Source organism: Nothoprocta perdicaria, unplaced genomic scaffold (genome assembly GCF_003342845.1).
Source record: "Nothoprocta perdicaria isolate Ctin4 unplaced genomic scaffold, notPer1 scaffold_485, whole genome shotgun sequence".
Classification (NCBI taxonomy): Eukaryota; Metazoa; Chordata; class Aves; order Tinamiformes; family Tinamidae; genus Nothoprocta; species Nothoprocta perdicaria.
Window position 1 is genome coordinate 167,836 of NW_020455738.1, and position 19,654 is coordinate 187,489.

Consider the following 19,654-nt stretch of genomic DNA (forward strand, 5'->3'; position numbering starts at 1 on the left):
AGGAGGAGGATGAGGAGGGGGTTAGTGTGAAGGCCAAGTGCAAATCGAGCGCTGCTCGGGCGCCGGCGCCGCCTCCTTCCTGCCGGGGGGGGCCCCGCGGCCCCCGCCGAGCGAGAGGAGCCTTTAACCGTCCATGGGGCCGGGGGGGGGCAGGTCAACCCCCCCCCCGCTGGGAAACCCTCCGTGTTGGGGTCACCGAAAGGGGGGCGCCCCCCCAGCGCGGGCAGGGGGTGCGGGCCACGCAGGGACCTCTCGCTGCTCTGGGAAACCAAAGTTAGGGGCGGGGAGGGACAGGGCTGAAATGGGCTTTTTTCTTTTTTTTTTCTCCTTTTTTTTTCTGTTTTCTGTGTTTTTTTGAACTTTTTTTTTTCCCGGTTTTTGCCGTCTTCTCCGTTGCCCGGCCCGGGCGGCGCCGGCACAGGCACTGCATGCGACGGAGGCGGGCGGCGCGGCGGGCGCTATTTCTGCCCGCTGATGGACTGCGCTATGGAGCGCGGCGGGATCATATCCAGCAGGTATTCCCGCTGCCGGTCCGCCAGGCTCGACGCCTTGTGGCCGCCCAGGCCCGCGTTCAGGTAGGCGATGTTGACACCTGCGCGGGACAGCGGCGCCGCTCGCGGCTGCTCCGGCCCCAGCGGCCCCGGCGGCACCAGGAGCGGCCTCGCGCGGCCCCTCGGCGCCCCTTCCTCCTCCTCCTCCTCCTCCTCCTCCCGGGATCCGGCCCGGCACAGGATCCCCCTCAGGGTCCCGTGGGCACCTTCCTGGTGCCGGCCCCGCTGCCGTGCCCTGCTCCCCGGACCCCCCATTCCCGCTGCTCCCAGCATATCCCATTCCCACTGCCACTCGGATCCCCCATTCCCACTGGTGCCTGGACCCCCATTCCCGCTGCTCCCCCAATCCCCTGTTCCCACTGCTCCACGGATACCCTCTTCCCGCTCCTCTGTGGATAACCCATTCCTGCTGCCGCCTGGATCCCCCATTCCCCCTGCCACCTGGATCCCCATTCCCACTGCTCCCGGGATACCCCATTCCCACTGCTCCCAGGCTACCCTGTTCCCACTATTCCCGGGCTACCCTGTTCCCACTGCTCCCCAGATCCCCCCTTCCCGCCGCTCCTGGGATACCCCATCCCCGCTTCTCCCCAGACCCCCCATTCCCGCTGCTCCCCAGATCCTCCATTCCCGTTGTCGCCCAGATCCCCCCGTTCCCGCCGCTCCGGGCCGCACCTGGCATGCCGAGGAGCCCGCCCGCCACGGAGAGCTGCGGCGCCTGCGCGAAGTTGGAGAGCATGGAGCGCGCCGAGGTGGGCAGGCCGCGCTGCAGGGCGCCCTGCGGCTGCGGCGCCTGCGGAGGGGCACGGGCTGAGCGGAGCCGCGCGGAGCCGCGGCCGGCCACGGCGGAGCCGGGAGGGCTCCGGCTGCCGGAGCCGCCCGTGATGCCCCCCCAGCCCCGGCTGCGAGGGACCCCACCGCGCAGCCGCTGCCGGCGCATCCCCATGTTGCCGCATCCCGATGTCGGCACCGGCCCCGCGCTCCCGGGACGGCATCTCCCACCCGTAGCACGGAGCAGCGGGAAGGCAGGAATGGGGAGCAAGGGAGCCGCTCGTTACAGCGCCTCATGAACGCCCTGCGCAGAGGCCCAGCCCAAGGACCGGGCTCAAACGCACCCTCCAGGGGCCGAGGGAAGAGCGAGCGGCGCAGGGCAGCGGGAAGCAGCCGGGAAGAGGCCGGAGGCTCCGCGCCCGTCCCCGCGCGCCGGCCGGCGCCGCTCACCTGCCGCAGCGAGTGGTGCCGCATGATGCCGTCCTGTTTGCTGACGCTGGCGACGGCGGGGGCGGCCGGGGGCGACAGCGCTGCCTGCTGCTGTAGCCGCTGCTCGATCTCCTGCGGGGCAGGGGGGGCTGAGGGGCCGGGACCCCCGGGCCGCGAGCGGCTCCCGCTGCAGGGAGCCCCAGGCGGCGGCTCCGCTCGCGCCCGCCGCGCCGCTCCGTGGGAAACGGCTTCCCCGCTTCCCGCCGAGCGGCGTGGCTCGTTGCTGCGCTGTCCCTGGGTGCCCCCTCCCAGCACTCCCATTCCTGCGCTAGCCCGGGGCACCCTCATTCCTGCACTAGCCCAGGGAATCCTCATTCCTGCACTATCCCAGGGCACCTTCTCCAAGGACCCCAATTCCTGCACTATCCTAGAGCACCCTCTCCCAGCACCCCTATTCCTATGCTAGCCCAGGGCACCCCAGTTCCTGCACTATCCCAGGGCRCCCTCTCCAAGCATCCCCATTCCCRCACTATCCCACGGCGCCCTCTCTGAGCTCCCCCATTCCTGCGCTATCCCAGGACACCCTCTCCAAGCACCCCCATTCCCGCACTATCCCAGGACATCCTCATTCCTACGCTATCCCAGGACACCCTCTCCAAGCACCCCCATTCCCGCCCTATCCCAGGACATCCTCATTCCTGCACTATCCCAGGGCACCCTCTCCTACACCCACCCACCAGACCCCGCTTCTACCCCCAAAGGAACGCGCAGCGAGTGGCTAAGTGACTTCCCCGGCACTCCGGCAAGGCGGATGCAGGAGCCCCAAGCGGCTGCCCCTGCTCCGGCTGCAGCCGGCRCCTCCCGCTGCTACCAACAGACGGAGCGGCAAGGGCAACGCGGCAGCCATCCCTACGGGAGAACCCAGACTTCCCAAAGGCGGGAGGTTTGTCCGGGCGCTGCCGGGGAGCCCCGGCGAGCAGGCGGCCGCCGGTGAGGGCGAGCGGCGCGGCGCACTTGCCTGCTCCTGCTGCAGGGCCTTCACGAAGGCGTTCTTGAGCCGGTTGGTGTGCTCGGCCTTGAGCGCCTTCTTCTGGTTGGAAGTCATGCACTGCTCGCACAGGATCTTGCCGTTCTTCTCCTGCTTCCAGTGCGGGGTGAAGTCGGTGCGGCACTGGGCGCACACGAAGGGCTCCACGCGCAGCAGCGCCGCGCAGCTCTTCCCTGCGGGGCGGCGGCGGCACGCGTGAGGGCCCCGGGGCGCCTCGACGCCCAAGGGTGCCGCGCGGTGTGTCCCACTCAGCCCCACGACACCCAAGGGTGCCGCASGGCGCCGCCCGGTCGGCCCCTCGACACCCAAGGGTGCCGCACGGCATGTCCCGCTCAGCCCCACGGCGCCTCGACACCCAAGGGTGCCCCACGGTGAAACGTGCCAAGCCCTACGCCCTCCTGCCAATTCCTGGGCCCAATTCCCACCAGCCGCAGCTCTTCCCATTCCCATGGGAATGGCAGGCAGGCAGGCTGCTCTCCCCCAGCCCTTCCGCAGGGCTGCCGGGCAATCCCGGCTCCACGGCACTCGGGTGTTTCTGGCATTCCTGGCTGGCAGCACGAGGGAGCGGGAGGTGCCCAAGCGCCCTGGAAGGGGCCGCTCCGCTCGGCACGAGGCGGCAGCCCCGGCTGTGCCGGCCCGGGACCCAGCGCGCAGCCGGCAGGACCGGAGCGTCGCGTCGGCCACGCGGGACCCGAGAGCAGCCAAAAACCACCACAGGCACCTGGAGCAGCGCAGGGTGAAAACCCGCTCCCCACTGAGCCCAGGGTGCTGGGCATGGAGGAGGGATTGGGGCAGCACCGTGACCGCGGGGCCACGCGCCAGGCGCTCACCTTGGCTGTCGATAACGCTCTGCACCACCTCCTCCAGCCCCACCATGTAGATGAACTCGCTGTTGGCCGCGCTGGGCAGGAAGTGGAGCAGCGGCGCGGGCGGCTTGGGTGGCGGGATCTCCAGCAGCGTCTTCTCCAGCTGCTTGCGCAGGGCCAGCTTGGCGGCCGCCTGCGAGTTGGCGGCGTCGTTGAGGGCGCTGGGGCTGGGGAGCGGCGACGACACCCGGGCCACGGCGCCGGGCTGCATGTGGGAYGCGAGGTTCATATAGATGGCTGACGAGGACGTGCGCTGGCAAGGAACTGAAGAGCTGGACTGCTGCGGAGGAAGGGGAGAGCGGCGTTAGCGGGGCTCCCGCGGGAGAGGCATCGCGCTCGCGCCGTCCCCAACGAGGGCCGGGACGCCAGGGCCACTCGGAGAAGGCGGCAAGCCTCTGTGCAGCCTCCCTGTAAACGTGCAGGCATCCGTGGAGGCAAGAGCCAAGCTGGATCCAGGGGCAGGGGCACTTGGCATCCGCGTGGCAGGGCCATGAGGAGCTCGGGCGGCTCCTTGGGCAGCTCGGGCAGTTCCTTGGGCAGCGGGGACGGTGGTGGCGAGCCCTGGTTCAGCCGCTGGCACCGCTGCTCTCACATCGTCTCCTCCAGCTCCCGCCTCACCTCGCTGGCGGGCGCCCACGCAGCGTCCCCATGCCAGCTGCCGGCCGTGCCCTCCACGCAGGTGCCCGGTGCCTGCCGGCTCCCTCCTCTCCCAGCTCCGGGAGCTCCCTCTCGGGCCTCCTCCCAGCGCTGCGACTGCTGCCGCTTCCACGGCCCTCTGCGAGGGGCGGCCGGGAGCTCCCGGCTCCTCACGCCGCTGCCGCAGCCTCCTGGCCGCATCCTGGGGTAGGAACCAAGGGAAAAGCCCCGACAGCCGCTGCCTCGCTCAGGGATTCGGTGGCGAGCAGCGAGGCTGGGGTGACAACCTCACGCTGCTCGGGAGGGACACGGGCAGGTGGAAAAGAGGCCRTGGTGCCGGGGAAACGCGGCTGGGTAAAACGCTGCTGACGCTGCGTGGGCTGCGCGGGAGAGGCAGCCAAGTTAACAGGTTCGTCTCCCGTAGGCGCAGGCAGAAGCTGATTGGGGGCACGATGGGAATTTCAACGGAACGAGGAGAAATTAGCACCAAGGAGCTGAAGAGGAGGTGGCCGTGTCGTTACTGAGGCATTACGGACCACACGCCTCCAGAAAGAGCGAGCAGACCTGCCCCCGGCTCCACCGGCCTGTCGTTCCRTGCGGATCCGAGGGACAGTCACCCCAGTGGCTCCACCACAGGGAGCTCTTCGTTATTTATCACTCCATTCTCTCGTGCAGGTCGAGGGCGTTAGTCTTTGTCCGTGTTTCACGCACGTGCACCCACGKCGGCATCATCCCGGCGCCGAACGTCTCCGTGGGATCCATCGGCCTCCTAGGGCCCTTGCCCTTCTCCTTCCTTCCCAACCCTCCAGGCAGCTACGGCCCCAAGGGGCAGGAGAGGAGCTACCTACCGGCTGGTAGTTGATGGCTGGATTCATGCTCGGAGTCGTAGTGCGGACGAGGCCGGGCTTGGGGGGCACGCGCTGCCCTTGGAGCTGCGCCGGGTTCGGCGCAATCACCCGCTGCGACATCAGCATGTGGGGCAGGGTCGTGTTCGTGGCCGACCGAATGACGCTGTGACCCTGTGGAGAGAGGGAACAAGGAATAAAGGGGGAAAAAAGAGAGGTCTGGGGGCAACCTGGGATTTTTAGTTCCGTGCTCAGGCTCGGCAAGGACTGAGCATTCCCACTCCTCCGGAGTGTCCAGGCAGGACACTTCATGCGCCGGCTGATGGTTTTCATGCCCTACTTGCTCTCWGTGAGGCTCTTCATTGTCCCACAGYAGAAAACCCTCGTGAGGCCYGTGCAAACAACGCGCTTCCTCCTCCCTGGCAGCCCCTTTCCTTCGGCAGCCCCATCCCGCCGCGCCGCCACAACAGAGCCCACCCCGCAAGCGTTGCCACAGCGGAGACAACGAATGTCCCAAACAAGAGAGACGGGCAAGGGGTGACTAAATGACCATGAGGATGGGAATGGTCAGTAGGACGGGCGTCCCAGGCACGGCGCTTCCCAAGGGCATCCCCGGCACTTGGGTTATCCCAACACACCGCCCAGGAAGGGCAAGGGGCCGGGCACCGTGGGGACGCTCCGGGGCTCCGCGTGGCCCTGTCCAGCCAGCTCCTCCTGCTGCCTCTCCCTTTATCCGTCAAGCAAGCRGGATGTCCGGAATTCGCCCTCCTCCAGCACACGTGCAGAAAGGCAGCCGGGCCAGGCGGCACCCTACTCTATCTATAGCGCTTCTCCCAGGGAACGGAAGCAGCTCAGGGCTTTTTCCTGCATTTTTCCTTGCTGTTTTCCCTCTACCAGCTGAACACACCATTCTGCTCAACAGTCGCTCTGCTGCGAGCAGCGAGACGGCTTCCTACGGCGTTACCACCCTCCACTGTTCAATACAGCCCCGTCTTCCCTCTCCTTTGTGCCGGGACTCGGCACTCGGGGGGCTCACCTGTAATGTCCTCAAGTTCTGAGGCTCGACTCCCTGAGCTCCGGGCCGGGAGGGCAGCTTGGCCAGGCCCTGCTGGCCCACGTGGGCAGGAGACGGCTGCACAATGGAGGCCGCGTTCTGGACAACGGGAGTCTGGGCGGGAGAACCAAGAGCAGCATCAACACACGGCGCCCGGGAAGGAACCSCACGGACGGGCCCAGTGCGACCAGCCCCATCAGTGATAAACCAAGCGCTAACGCTCGCGAGCGGCACCCGTCTCCCGGCTGATCCGCAGGGCAGGGCTATGGATTGCCCACRGTCATGGATACCACTGCATGGCATCGGAGCGAGCGCTTTCCAACCCATGGAGGAGAACAGCAGCCCAGAGGCAGCGGAGCGAGGGTTTTGGAGGCTGCCCCTCAGAGGGGATCTGATCAATATGTGTAAGGACACGAAGGGGGAATGGAGGGAGGAAGGGGCCAAGCTCTTCTCAGTGGTGGCCAGTGACAGGAGAAGGGGCAATAAGTTGAAACCCAGGCAGCTCCATCTCCATGTGAGGAGGAACTTGTGCACTGTGAGGGTGCCCGAGCCCTGGCACAGGCTGCCAGGGAGGCTGTGGAGGCTCCTGCTCTGGAGGTCTCCAAACCCGCCTGGATGCCGCCCTGTGCCCCGTGCTCGGGGTGTCCCTGTTGGAGCAGGGGGTTGCACCGGATGATCCCTAGAGGTCCCTTCCAACCTCAACCCTTCCGTGATGCTGCGAGCCCGGCCCCACGCGCCGCCGCCGTCACCTTCTGCACCACGTTCTCCTTCTGCAGCTGGCTCTGCCTCAGCTTCTTCAGCAGCACGAGCCGGGCCTCCTCCAGCCGCAGCTCGTCGCGCAGCTGCTTGATGAGCTGCTGCCGCTCCTCGATGCTCTTACCCTGCACGGGGACACAAAATCCTTCACCACGGAAAGCGGCCGCTGGGGATCGGCCACGGGGGCACGGGGAAGCATAACGGGAGCAGGAGCGTGGGCCGCGGGCAACCAAAGGGGCCGCGCGGCCCCCGAGAGCGGGCGCGAAGCCCCCGTACCTTGAACATCTCCAGATTGGCGGCCTTCAGCCTCTCCTCCATGCGCGAGCTGGCGCGGGGGCTGGACGCCTCGTTATCCGAGAGCACGATGATATCCGGCGACGGGGTCAGGCGCCCCCGGTCCTGGTCGCTGCGGGACAGCAGGAGGAAGGAAAGGGATGAGCCACAAGAGGGAGGCACCAGGAGCAACAGGAAGAGAGCGCTGTCGGAGCAGCGCCTCCCAACGCCATCGCCGGCCCAAGGGAAAAGGCTCCTGGAGGCGCTGGGGGACAGGGGGGACAAGGGCGACTGCTCGAGGTGCCCGGAAAGCYGAGCCGGGGCACCAGCGCTGCCCGCGACGGCTCTATCCGCGTGACGGGAGCAAGCGCGGGAGCAACCGGAGAGGAAGAGGCGGGCGCCGGGATGAGGGTGCGGGGGAGACCCGCGCGGKGCTGCTCGTGCTCCAGCCCCTGTCTTAGTAGGGGTCTGGGGTATTTCCAAAGCGCATCCCAGCAGGAAAACCTGGAAAACTTCCGTGCAGACACTGCGGGACCTAGAGAGGAGCTGGCGAGGGCGGCGGCAGCCTCACGGAGCGTGGGCAGCAGCGAGCGCTGCGGCACCTCGGAGCTGACGGACACGAACGGCACGGGACACTAAGGAGGCTGGGCCCGGAGCCGGAGCCGCATCCCGCATCCCGTGCCTGGAGCCGAATCCTCTGCGTGGCTGGAGTCGCATCCCGCATGTCCGGAGCCACATCCCATGAGCCCGGAAATGCATCCCACATGTCCAGGGCGCATCCCATGTGCCCGGAGCTTCATACTGCACACTCCGAGCTGCATCCCACATATCCGGGGCGCATCCCATGCACCCGGAGCCGCATTCCGCACACCCGGAGCCGCATCCCACGTGGCCAGGGCTGCATCCCACATGTCCGGGGCCACATCCTGTGTGCCCAGAGCCACATCCCATATATCCGCACTTGCATCCTGCGCACCCAGAGCTGCATCCCGTGTGCCCGGAGCTGTATCTCATGGAGCGGCATGCCATGTGCCCASGACCAGACGGTACCACAGAGCTCCTGCCTTCGTGGCACTGCCGAGCCCCAGCGCTGCTCGGCCACCACCTCCTGACCAGTTTAGCCCACATTTCCCCAAAAAAATCTTGGAATTTTTCCTTCCTGCCCTCTCGGGCACCGGCCGGAGAAGCCACCCCGCGACGCAGAGGGTGGCAGCGGGGCCAGGGAGCCAAGGCCCCAAGGCGGCCAAGTCTGGACCCGCCGCTAAGCGCCCCACGGCCCGGGAGGCCTCGAGGCCGCGCCGGGCGCACGTGTCTCTGCAAAGCGGGAGCCGAGCGGCACCCGGCGGCCTGCGCGGGAGGAAGAGGAGGAGAAGCAGCTTTTGTCACCGCAGGCCGCCCGGGAAGCCGCCTCTCTCACGCACACCCGAGGCCCTGCGAGTCGCTGAGCGCCGTCCCTGGCGTCACGCACGGAGGCGGCGGCCGGGAAGCTCCGTGCGGCTCCGCTCGGCTGCCCGGCCCGTTTGCCGGGCTGGCTCTGCACCCCAAGCCGGCAGCRACCCGGAACGGGCGCCCGCCGCGCCGTCCTTCCCCCCGGAGCGCCGCCCGGCGCCAGCCCTGCCCACCCGCCCCCTTCGCGCACGGCGGGACCCGCGGAGGCCCCGGAGCTCCCTGGGGACAGGAATCCGGCGCGGGCGCGAACCCAGGGAGCGCCGGGAACGCCGGTGCCTCCCTGGCGCACGGACACAACCCTCGGGCGAGGGCCCTTCGGGAGCAGCCTCCAGAGGGAACTACATCCCCAATATCCCTTCTTCCTGGCGGTCCTAGGGAGCCCCTTTGGGGAGAGCTGCCCCCCACACTCAGACTGCAGCCAGGGGCACCTCAGGGGCACCAGGAGAGCAAGGAGCCTCCTCCAGCTCTCCAGGACCACGAGGTGCTCGTTCAAGGACTCGGGATCTCCCACCTGGCCGCAGGGAGGATGCACAAGAGGCTGGCTCCAGCCTCCGCGCCGCCCCTTACCTCCTCCTCGCGCTCATGTCCACGGGCTCGTCGTTAATGTTCTCCTTGCCCGGCCTCCCTCCAGTCCTGCCCTCCCCGTGGGGCCTGAGGCTCCCGTTGAGCTTCTCCTCGTAGACTTTGACTCCGTCCTGCTTCCCCGGGAGCTCGTGGGGCACCTCGAGGCCCGCGAGGTCCTTGCGCTTGAGCAGCGCCAGCATCTTGAGGCGCTCCATGGCCTCGTGGCCCTCCATCTTCAAGCGCTTCGCCAGCACGTCGTCGCGCTCCTCCGCTTGGTCCAGGCTCCGCTTCAGCAGGTTCAGGCGCAGGGCGTCCTCCGTCATCCGGTCCATCCTGCAAGGGGACGGGAGTCAGGGTGGCAAAATGACCTCGGCGCCGCTTCCCGGGGCGGCCAGACGGGGAGTTTGCCGAGCGGGAAGGGAAGGCTCCCCAGGAGGCTCCGTGCGCCGCAAGGAGAGGCCGGCGGGCGCGGGCAGCACCCGCGGCGCCCCGGCTCTCCCGTCCCCGCCATCGCTGCCAGGAGGCCGCCGGGACCTCCCCGTGGCGCCGCGGGACCTGCAGYCCCTGGATGCTCCAGGGGAGTCCGGAGGGGCCAGCGCGCGGAGCCGCGGCCTCGGCCGCTCGCRCCGGGACGTCCCCAAGGGGTGACGGGGACAGGGACCAGCCAAGGTCCCTCTGCAGCGCTGCCCAAGGACCCTGCGTCCCCAGGAAGCAGGGAATGAACTCGGGGAAGCCGAGGCCACCTTAAGTGACAAGCGCCTGGAGCAAGCGCCCCGCGCGCCGCCGGGATGGGCAGCGGGTCGGGATGTGTTTATCCCGGCACCCAAAGGGCCGGGACACCCCGAGCTGCTTCCCCGGCCCGGGGGGAATGCGGGCGCCCGGCGGCTCCATGAGGAGCATCCCAGGGCAAACACGGAGGTTGAGCCTCGGCCGCCGGGCTCGGGAGCGCCCCGGAACCACGGCCAGCTCCCGGGAACCCTGCTCTTTATGGGGAATCGGGAATTCCYGACGAGAGCGCCAGCGGGATTCCTTCCTGCCGGCGCAAGGCCTTCCTGGAGGAACGGGATGGGGAGGCTCCAAGGGTTGCTCATGGGGACACGGGGACACGCGGCCGCTTCCCAGCCCCGCGAGGCAGCGGCCACGGAGCGTCCTCATGAACCTGGTCCCTCAGCCCCGTCTCCTGCCACCTCCTCCAGGATGTGGCTCCCAGGGCTCCCGCACATCCGCTGCGCTTCCCTAAAAGAGCTTACACATGGGAAAAAAACATATATATGGATGGAGCCATCAAAGCAAACTTCTCAAAGGGTGGCAGAATCCCGCGGGGGAAAACAGAGGAGCCACGGAACAGGTTTGGGCTCTGGCGCGAGGCAGGAGAGCAGGAGCCCCGGCCCCCCGGGAAGCGCCGGCTCGGAAGCGACGCACGGAAGTTCGGAGGCTCCCTGGAAGTTCGGAGGCTCCTCGGGAGGAGGCCGGCCAGGATTCCCTGCTCGGCTCGGGCCGGGGCATCCAAGTGCAGCGAGGACCAGCCCTGACGCCCTCCCTGACCTTCCTCCTCCTCCAGGAGCCCTTTGCTCCGCCTGCTCAGTGTCCCTCCCGCGGGAGCGATGGGGACGCAGGGCAGGATCGGCCCCCGCTCCCCTCTTCTCCAGAGGGACTCTGGGCTACAATTCCCAGGAAAAAGCAGCGCTCCAAAGGGCGATGGAGGCAGCGCCGGAACCTCCTCCGCGCCCAGGACTGGGCCTCCCTGTGGCTCCCCACGGGAGGCTCCGGTCCCGCCCGGCCCCGCGGGCTCCTCTGCGGCTCCCTTCAGCCTCGGGCACCYTCCCGTCTCCGGTGCCGGGCAGACGGGTTTTCCAGACCCGGCCAACCCAACCAGCAGCTCACTTGTGCATTTAGAAGCTGCGACCAGGGAGCTCAGCTGCGAAACGAAGATCATCCCGGAGGAGCAGGCTTGGCCAGGCCTCCTTACGCACCATTCCTAAGGCAGGGATCAGCCCGCGGATCCGAGGCGCCTTCCTCGGCCGGGAAAACCGTCTCCTCTTGSTCCCGGGCCGACAGCGGCCGCGTTGGCACCAGAAAGGCCAACGRTGCCGGCAGCAGGGATGTTGGGGAGCGGGCAACGCGCCTGGCACGCGGAGGGGCTGYGGATCCCGCTCCATGCCAGGGGGAGCGTGTCCGGAGCGCGGGGAGAACCCTGGAGCGCCCGGAGCTTTCAACAGGGCCCAGCGGAGCCAAGTGTCATCCCGGGAAGCTCCGGTAGCCCCTGGGAACCCCGAGAGCTGCRCCCTACTGTACTTACTGTACCCACTGTACCCACTGTACGTGCAAGCAAGACACCGGCGAGAGAAGCCGCGGAGCTCTCCGGCGATCCCGATCCCGCCGGGAAGCGCCGCGGGCCCCGGCGCAGGGCGGAAGGTGCCGCCTGTGGGCGAAGGAAGCGGCGCCGGAGCGGGAGCAGCGGAGCGTCGGGAAGCGCCGTTCCACGCGGCGCGCACAAAATGGCTGGCTCCCCCCGGGAGCGTTTCCCGGCGCTCCCGGAAAAAGGGGGAATCGCCTYCAAGGGTCATCAGGGCTTAACGGGGAGGGAGAGCTGCGGGAACGCCGGAACGGAGCCGGGGAAAGGCCGGGCCGCGCTCCGAACGCCGCCGCGGCCGACGGCAGCTGTGCAGGAATCCGATGGGATGGGAGGAAGGCTGCGCGGCTGCGTGCAGGAATGCGGGCTGCAGGTAGGAGGGAAAACGCGGAGGCTTCGGGATTCGCCCCGGAGCAGCGCACGCGGGGGCCCTTGAGGACCCGCCACAAAGGGGAAATAAGGGATGAGCCTTTGGGAATTCCCGGAGCGGGAATAATAACGGGGCGGTGAGAAGCCAGGGTGGAAGCGAGTGGGGTTTAGGTGAAACGGAGCCCGGGATAGGAGGACAAAGGGAATATCGGAGCGGACTGAGGGTGAGTTGGCAGTGGAGGCGGCTGCGGGATCGTGGCGGCCGCTGCATCCCTATGGGATCCGTGCGGCAGCCGGGCCGGCTGCTTCCCGGCCTCGGGAAGGGCGCTGGGCCCGTGCGCAGGCTCCGGAGAGCCCATGGAGCGGGAAGGCGCCCGCGGCGACTTCCCAAGCGGCTGCCAGGCCGGGTTGCTCCAGGAAAGGCGGGGGAATGGGAGCGGGGGCACAGAGGGGGCCGAGCCCTTCCCGGCGCCGGGCACGCGCGGAGCGCGGCGCTTCCCGGATCCCGGGGGACGATCCCTCCGTCTGCACGTGGAGCCCCCCCGGCCGCGGGCGGCCGCTCGGGGCACAGGCGGGCGGCGAGCGCGGCCGCGCGAAGCCCAGCGGGAAGCGGCTCCGGGAACCGGGATGCGCCCGAGCGCCTCCCGGCCCTTTGTGCACGGCCGAGGCCGGCCCGGAACACAATGGATCCGGCCGGGAACACAATGGATCCGGCCGGGAACACAATGGATCCGGCCGCTCTCCGTGCCACCGAGGGGCTCTCCTTGCCGCGACGCGAGCGGGAGGGAACGCGGGGCGGAGAGGGGGGGTAATTCCCAAATCCTTCCGCCTGGGCAAAGAGGCCGGCGGTACTTACAGGTACGAGATTCCCGCTGCCGCCTGGAGTTGCCAGGGAAAATTGGGGGTGGGGGGCGCGGGGCCCCCCCGCGGGAGCGCCCGGCCCTGCCAATCCAGCCGCTCCGGCTCTATTAAACAAAAGGAGAGGGGCGGGGGGGGCATGGGGTGGGGGGGTGCTGACTCCTACCCGTGATGCCTCGCGGGGACAGGGGAAAAAAATAAAATAAAATAAAAGGGAAAAAAAAATAAAACCAGTTGCAGCTGGTTTGTAACCTCAGGACATGGAATTATCTCTTTTTTTTTTTTTTCCCTTTTTTTCCCCATTTTCAAGGCGGTTGGTGGAGCGGGCGCTTGGCGGAGCGCCCCCCCCCCCGGCGGCCCCCCTGGCGCCCGGCCAGCCCCGGCCTTCGGCCTCCGCTCGCGAGGCCTCCTCTGCCTCAGCTGCTCCCTTAACCGCTCGGGCCCCGCGCGGGGCTCGGCATGGGGAGCGAGGCCCGGGATGCGCACGAGGCCGCCGGGATAACCCAAGGGCAACGGGAAGGCTCGAGGAAACGGGGAAGCGTCGGGGAGGGAGTSGATCCCTAAGACCTGGGAATGATCCGGGATGGAGGGGATCCTCAACACCCAAGAACAATCGGGGACTGAGTTGATCCCCAACACCTGGGAACGGAGTCAATGCCTAACACCCGGGAATGATCAGGGATCGAGTCGATCCCCAACACCCGGGAACAGAGTTGATCCCTAACACCTGGAAACAGAGTCGATCCCTAACACCCAGGAATGTTCAGGGATCGAGTCGATCCCCAACACCCGGGATCAATCAGGGATCAAGTCGATCCCCAACACCCAGGAATGATCAGGGATCAAGTCGATCCCCAACAGCCAGGAATGATCAGGGATCAAGTCAATCCCGAACACCTGGGAACGGAGTCAATCCCTAACACCCAGGAACGATCGGGGATCGAGTCGATCCCCAACACCCAGGAATGATCAGGGATCRAGTCGATCCCGAACACCCGGGAACGGAGTCAATCCCTAACACCCAGGAACGTTCCGGGATGGAGTCGATCCCCAACACCCGGGGATGATCAGGGATCGAGTTGATCCCAAACAACTTGGGACCGCGTCAATCCCTAACCCCCGGGAACGATCCGGGATGGAGTCGATCCCCAACACCTGGGAACGATCCGGGATGGAGTCGATCCAGGGGCTGTAACTAAATCCCAGTTTCGCCACCACCGCAAGCAGCGGTGCTACCGGGTTTCCCTCGTTAGATAAAATGGATCCACTCCGTTTCCAAGGTGGGAAATAACTAATTAGGCCGTAATTACCCGGCAGTTACACCGATCCACTAACGAGGTGGCCACTTGGGCCCCAGGACGATTTATTCCCAGGCTCCGCGTCCATGCGGGGCACGGAAGGAAGCAGCGAGCGGAGAGACGGAGCGAGAAACGAGCCCTTGGAAAGAGTCCAAATTGGGGGGTTTCGGGCAGAAATCCTCGGATTTGGGGTTCTGCCGGAAGAAACCGCTCCCTGGAAGCCGCCCCCAGCACATGCCCCACTCRGGCCTTCATCGTCTCTCCTCTTCATCGGCCTCAAGCCCGCCAAGCTCTACGTTTCTTCTGCCGCTTTCCCTACCCCYGGCCATTCCCATTCCCTGGTTTTTGAGCATTCCCTGCCTTTTCTTTTCCCCCCATGCTCCCCACCTTCCCGTAGACCTTTGATTGTTGCTTTAAGCCTCGCACTGAAGATAAAACTCATCTCCGCAAACCGGGCTTGCCTGGAGCGCTTCCTATCGCTCCCTTGCCCCCTGCTTTATCCTGCCTTTCCCAGGTTTCCGAGGGATTTGGGAAAGGGTCTCCGGCGCGACAAACCTGCCCGCTTCCTGCAGTTTGCTCCTCAGAAAGGTAAGAGGCAACTCACCGAGTACGTGAGAGGCAAATGCTGGATTTGACCCCTTTCCCAATCACTTCTTGGGAAAACGCAGCCGTATCCCCCTGGAAAAGCGACAAAACWGCTCCCATTTCCACGGCCGGGAGCAGCGCGGTCTCCGGCAGAGCCACCCAGTCACATCTGCAGCTACACCGGGATTTAATCCCGTAAACCCCTCCGAACCCCGGTGCCAAGAGCGCCTTTACGTGCAAAGGAACTGTGTGAAGAGGGCCCGCAATGCCAAAAGGGAGGAATGTCGGGAGTTACTGAGGATGGGAGAGCTCGTTACAACCGTTCTATTAAACTTTAAACACAACCAGAACAAATCCAGCCAGGAAGAGGCGGCTGGGAGACGAGAAATACGCTGGCGTTGGAGACGCAAGGGAAGAGGAGCAATCAGGCTCCGTGTGGAGACACCCGGCTGGAAAAACCGGAGCGTTTGCGGCAGGGCACCAGGAGGAGRCACCGGGACGAGGCCCGCTGCTCCCCGCTGCTTATTCCTACCTGGGAATGGGGCGTTCGAGCTGCCTTTTCCTGCCTAAAGGGAGGGATGGGGAGCGCCGCTGCCCCTCTCCTGCTTCTCCAGGGTTTGGGGGACGTTCCTTATCGTTAACTAACAACTCATCTTCATCACCATCATCATCATCCAGCTGCGGATTCCCTAAGTCCCTCGAAAAATGCTTTGGTAAAATGGGTTTAAAATTTAAGAAAAAAAGAGGACAAAGGCGAGCGATCCCTTTTTTAAACCAGGACCTGACATTCCCGCTGGACGCATCCTCGGAGGCCGCCGGCCTCGGACGCGCGCGGAGCGGGAGGCGCCGCGGGAAGCGGGAGCCGCCTCCGCGGCCCCTCCGAGGGCTGCTCGTGCCCCTCTTATTTAAGCTCGGCTCTAGTTTGGGGTTAAACGGGCTGAAATTGGAAATACTCTCCAGGACGCACGCGGCCTAAAGAGGCCCTTGGGCTCCGCTTATCTCCTCGGAAGCCTCCRGGGCGCCGCCAAGGTTGGACCATCGAAGCTCCCGGCTTAACATCCCACGGATGCGGAGCAACAGGAGCTGCTCGCGAGGCGGCGCGGCCAGAACGGCGCGATCCCATGGGAATAACGGGGGGAGAGCAGCCCCATTCCCACCCCCACGGCACAGGATGGGGAGCCGGGCCTGGAGCCACCTCCCAACCCGCTTCGCTCCCCTATTTCAGATCCAATTGGATATAAAGGCCAGCTGTCCGCCCGGGTCCCCGTTGCTAAATCCACCCCGGTGCCTGGAATGGGGAGGAATCCCGGGAAAGGCGGCGCCGAACGCAAAGCAGAGCGACTCCGGCACGGGCTTCTCCTCCGCGCGGCCCCCGAACCGTCGCGGGGCCCGGAACAATAAGGGAGCGCGGTGCCAATTCGGAGTCGCGCTCGGAGGGATTGGGAATTGTCAGGCGGCCAAGATTAAATTGGAATCAGGGGCTTTAAGAGCGAGCGAGCCGGGGAGGGATTGGGAAACGGGGGAAAACGCAGCAGATTGGGGCTTCTTCGGCAGCGAGCGACTATTACTAAGCAACCATTTTGAAAAGCGGTTTGTTTCTGGATACCTGCACGGAGCTCCCATGGATTGGGAAGCAAAGGAAGCACTTTTATAAAGATATATATATATGTGTGTCATTTTTAAATGGTAAAGTGTTTAAATTAAAAATGAATCCAAATTATTACGATTGACAAGAGCGTCGGGGCCCTCAGTGCTGCCCAGTCCCCCCCGCAGCATCCAGGGGGTTCCCTTCTTTTGTCTTCCCAGCGTTTAAGTTCATTTTATTCCACTCAAACAGCGGCTCCGCTGCAGACAAAAGGGAGAAATGAAGACCCGCTGCAGCGAACCAAGTTTTATAATTCATTAAAGTGAATTATCTTCCTCTTCATAGGAGCTGCAGCGAGGAAAAAGGGAGGGAAAAAAAAAAATAGACGAGCAAACTGTTAAACCAAGAGCTTGTCGGCAATAAAAATAGTGTCGGCAGGAGGATTTCGGGTTATCCATCTCACTTAAGGGCTGCCGTTCGGGCCCRAGAGCCGGCGCTCGCGTGCGGATCCAACGGAGAAAGGTCGGCACGGAAGCCAGGCGCGGGTTTTGGAGGGAAAAATAAGTAATAATTAAAAAAGAGGCGACTTCAGCCTCGCGCGAGGGGCGTTGGGGGGAAATGAAGAACAAATCCTGTTTCCTCGTGGCAGATTTTAGGGAAAGCGGCTCCATCCGTGTCCTGGYGCATCCAGGAGGTATTCCAGGGCTTTGGAGAAGAGGGAAAAGCGGCCGAGCCCTGGCGTGAGGGCAGAGCGACGGACCGGGAGAGCCACCAAGATTCCCAAAGGATGGAAAAGTGTTTGACACCAGGGACTATAGGGCTCCTCGGTCCAAACGAGCGGGATTTTGAGGGCAAAACATGGGATTATCGGCCGCGTCCCCACCAAGGGGGAGCGGCTGCTTGGCGGCAGGCACCAGACATGGGTGAAGGAAGGAAAAAGGGGGAAAAAGAGCAAGAAACGGGGCAAGTTGTGGGCACGGGGGGCCCCTCCTGCAGCCCCAAACCCCCGGCCTCTCGTTTTGCAGGCGCCCGAGCGGCTCCCGCTGCGGGGAAGGGCGCCGCGCGGCTCCCCACGGATGCCCCCGCGCTCCGGCACGGCTCTGCCTTGCTAATTTTAGCCGGGAGCTGGAAGCGGCTCCTCCGACACCCTCACATCTCGACGGCGCTTGAATTCCAAATGCCGGTGCGGGATTTCAGGCATATTCGGGATAGCAGCAGCGCAAATAACCCCTCAATATCCCCCGTTCCACGGGCAGGTACCGAGCTCGGCGCAGCCTCAGGTTCACCACGATCCCGCTCTCCTCCTTGTCCCAAATGTGCCTTCTTCCCCCTTCCATGAGCACCTCTGAACAACAGGCCGTGTTTGTAGGGAAAATCGAGGGGAAAAGCGGGAGCCGGGGGGATTCGGGCACCTAAGGAAGCCCCCGTTCCTCAGCACGGCCCTGCTTCGGAGCACGCGGCCCCGGGAAGAGTTAGGACAACCGGGGAATTGCCCTGTTTGCAAAGGATTCATTTCCACGGGGATCACAGGGAAGACGGAGGGGGAAATTAAGGAAATTCAGGAAGGGGAATACGACCCGAATCCCCTTCCGGGGAACAGGGAGCTCCAGGATGAGCAGCATCCAAAGCCACTGAATGGGGCCGAGAGGATGTGATGGCACGGGGGCAATTCCCCCTCTCTGCCTAATTAACCAGGGAAAGGATTSGGCTCCAAAGCGGCTCCGATGGAGCCTGAACAGGGCCACGTTTCACGCGGAGGCTCCGGCTTCGCCGCGGGGCCGGGAACGAGAAACTCGTGCTTTTCCGCCCCAACATCCCCCACCCAAGCGCCAGCCTCCGGGCCGGGAACGCCGGTGCCGAGTCCCTCGGAGCCGCGGCGACGCTGCATCCGGCCGGAGCGCTCCGGAACGGTGCCGGGGGACAATCCTGTGGGATTTTCATTCATTCCCAGCTAAAAAACCCATAAAGCCAAGCCGGATCGCGAAGCCGGACGCAGCGGCGCGCCAGCGCTGACACCCGCTTTCCTTTCCCTATCGCTCCAAGTACTGCACCGAAACCAGGTGAATTAACCCAAGGAGCAGCCCCGCAGCTGCTCAAAGAGGAAAATCCCAAGCGAAAAAAACCACAGCAAGTGAAATCCCAGCAAAATCCAAGCGGGCCTCTCTGAATTGTCCGGAGAAGGAGGTTCAGAAACAGGCGAGCGTGGCTACGGTCGCTCAATAACCCGAGTTACCCAAACCAGGCGCTTTTGGCGAGAGGCTCTGCTCTGCCACGAGATTTACGGCCCTGGATTTCTTCATTTTTACTACAACGGAGCCGTTTTCCGTTGGGCCCTGACACAAGCGGCACGCGGAGCTGCTGCCGGCGGCTCTCGGAGCGGCAACGGGTTTTCCGAACCAAACGCCCCTTTGGGAACAAGGCATCCCCCCTAGGGTATTAATCCRGCTTGCGATAAAAATCATGCTTTTCTTTCCCGTATTCCTAGCTCTTTTTACAGCCCAAATGCTTTAAAGGCCGCAGTTGCTGGGGATGCCGAGCAGGACTCYGGCCAAGCCGGGAGCCGTGGGCCAGACAAAGACTCGAATTCCCTATAAACCGGCTGGGAAAAAAAAAGGGATTTAGGGTATAAGGGAGGCGAGGAGCTCGCGAAACCCCGGGCAAGAGCGGAAAGAGCCTCCAACCCCCGGGCGCCGCGAGGCCTCGGCGAGGGGAGCGGGAGAGGCCGGGAAGCTCCGTCCGACCCCGCGCGCGGTCCGGGCGGCTCCGGGAGGGAACCGGGGCGGGAGCGGTGCCGGCAGGACGCGCTGTGGGCGCGCGCCGCCCTTCGGAGCCACCGGCCCCGCAGCCGCCACCGCGGCCGCCCACACCCCCTTCCCGAAGGATGCGGCTCCCCGACCGCCTCCGGCTCCCGCAGCCGCCCTCGGAGCGGGGGATCCGGAGCGGCTGCGGGCGGCCGCTCTTCCTCCCGCTCCCCAAACCACCAGCACCTCCCTCCTCCTCCTCCTCCTCTTCCTGTCAAGGCTGCCCTCCCCCCATCAAAGGGACCCTTATGCGGGCCCTGCGGAGGGAAGCGCCGCTCCGGAGCCGCTCCGGCTCCGCGTTGGGGAGCGCCGCGGAGGGGGGACCCCGCGGGCCGGACCCGGCTCGGGACACGCGGGGCCCCGAGCGGCGCTGCCGGATGCCGGGGAGCCGCGGGGCCCGGACGGACGCGCGTTCCCGGGATCCCGCTCCCCACGGGCGGGATGGGGGGTCCGGAGGGGCCGGTCCCCCGGAACATGGGGTCCCCTCTGCGCCCGCGCCGGGCACCGCCGCAGGCCGCAAGCCCCGTTCCCGACGGGCAACAAAAGCGGAGGGAACAAAGGGG

The 19,654-nt window shown here is 65.6% G+C and overlaps 1 protein-coding gene across 1 annotated transcript; it reads right to left on the minus strand.

The window, feature by feature from the left end:
• Window positions 1-423: 423 nt before the first annotated feature.
• Window positions 424-9,574, minus strand: GATAD2B (GATA zinc finger domain containing 2B). Its single transcript, XM_026047254.1, has 10 exons — window positions 9,246-9,574; window positions 7,233-7,362; window positions 6,950-7,081; window positions 6,183-6,314; window positions 5,150-5,320; window positions 3,630-3,945; window positions 2,770-2,972; window positions 1,773-1,883; window positions 1,227-1,344; window positions 424-592 (listed from the first exon to the last, which is right to left on the minus strand). The coding sequence occupies exons 1-10, from the start codon at window positions 9,572-9,574 to the stop codon at window positions 459-461; spliced, it is 1,776 nt and encodes a 591-aa protein (XP_025903039.1). The 3' UTR covers window positions 424-458.
• Window positions 9,575-19,654: the final 10,080 nt, after the last annotated feature.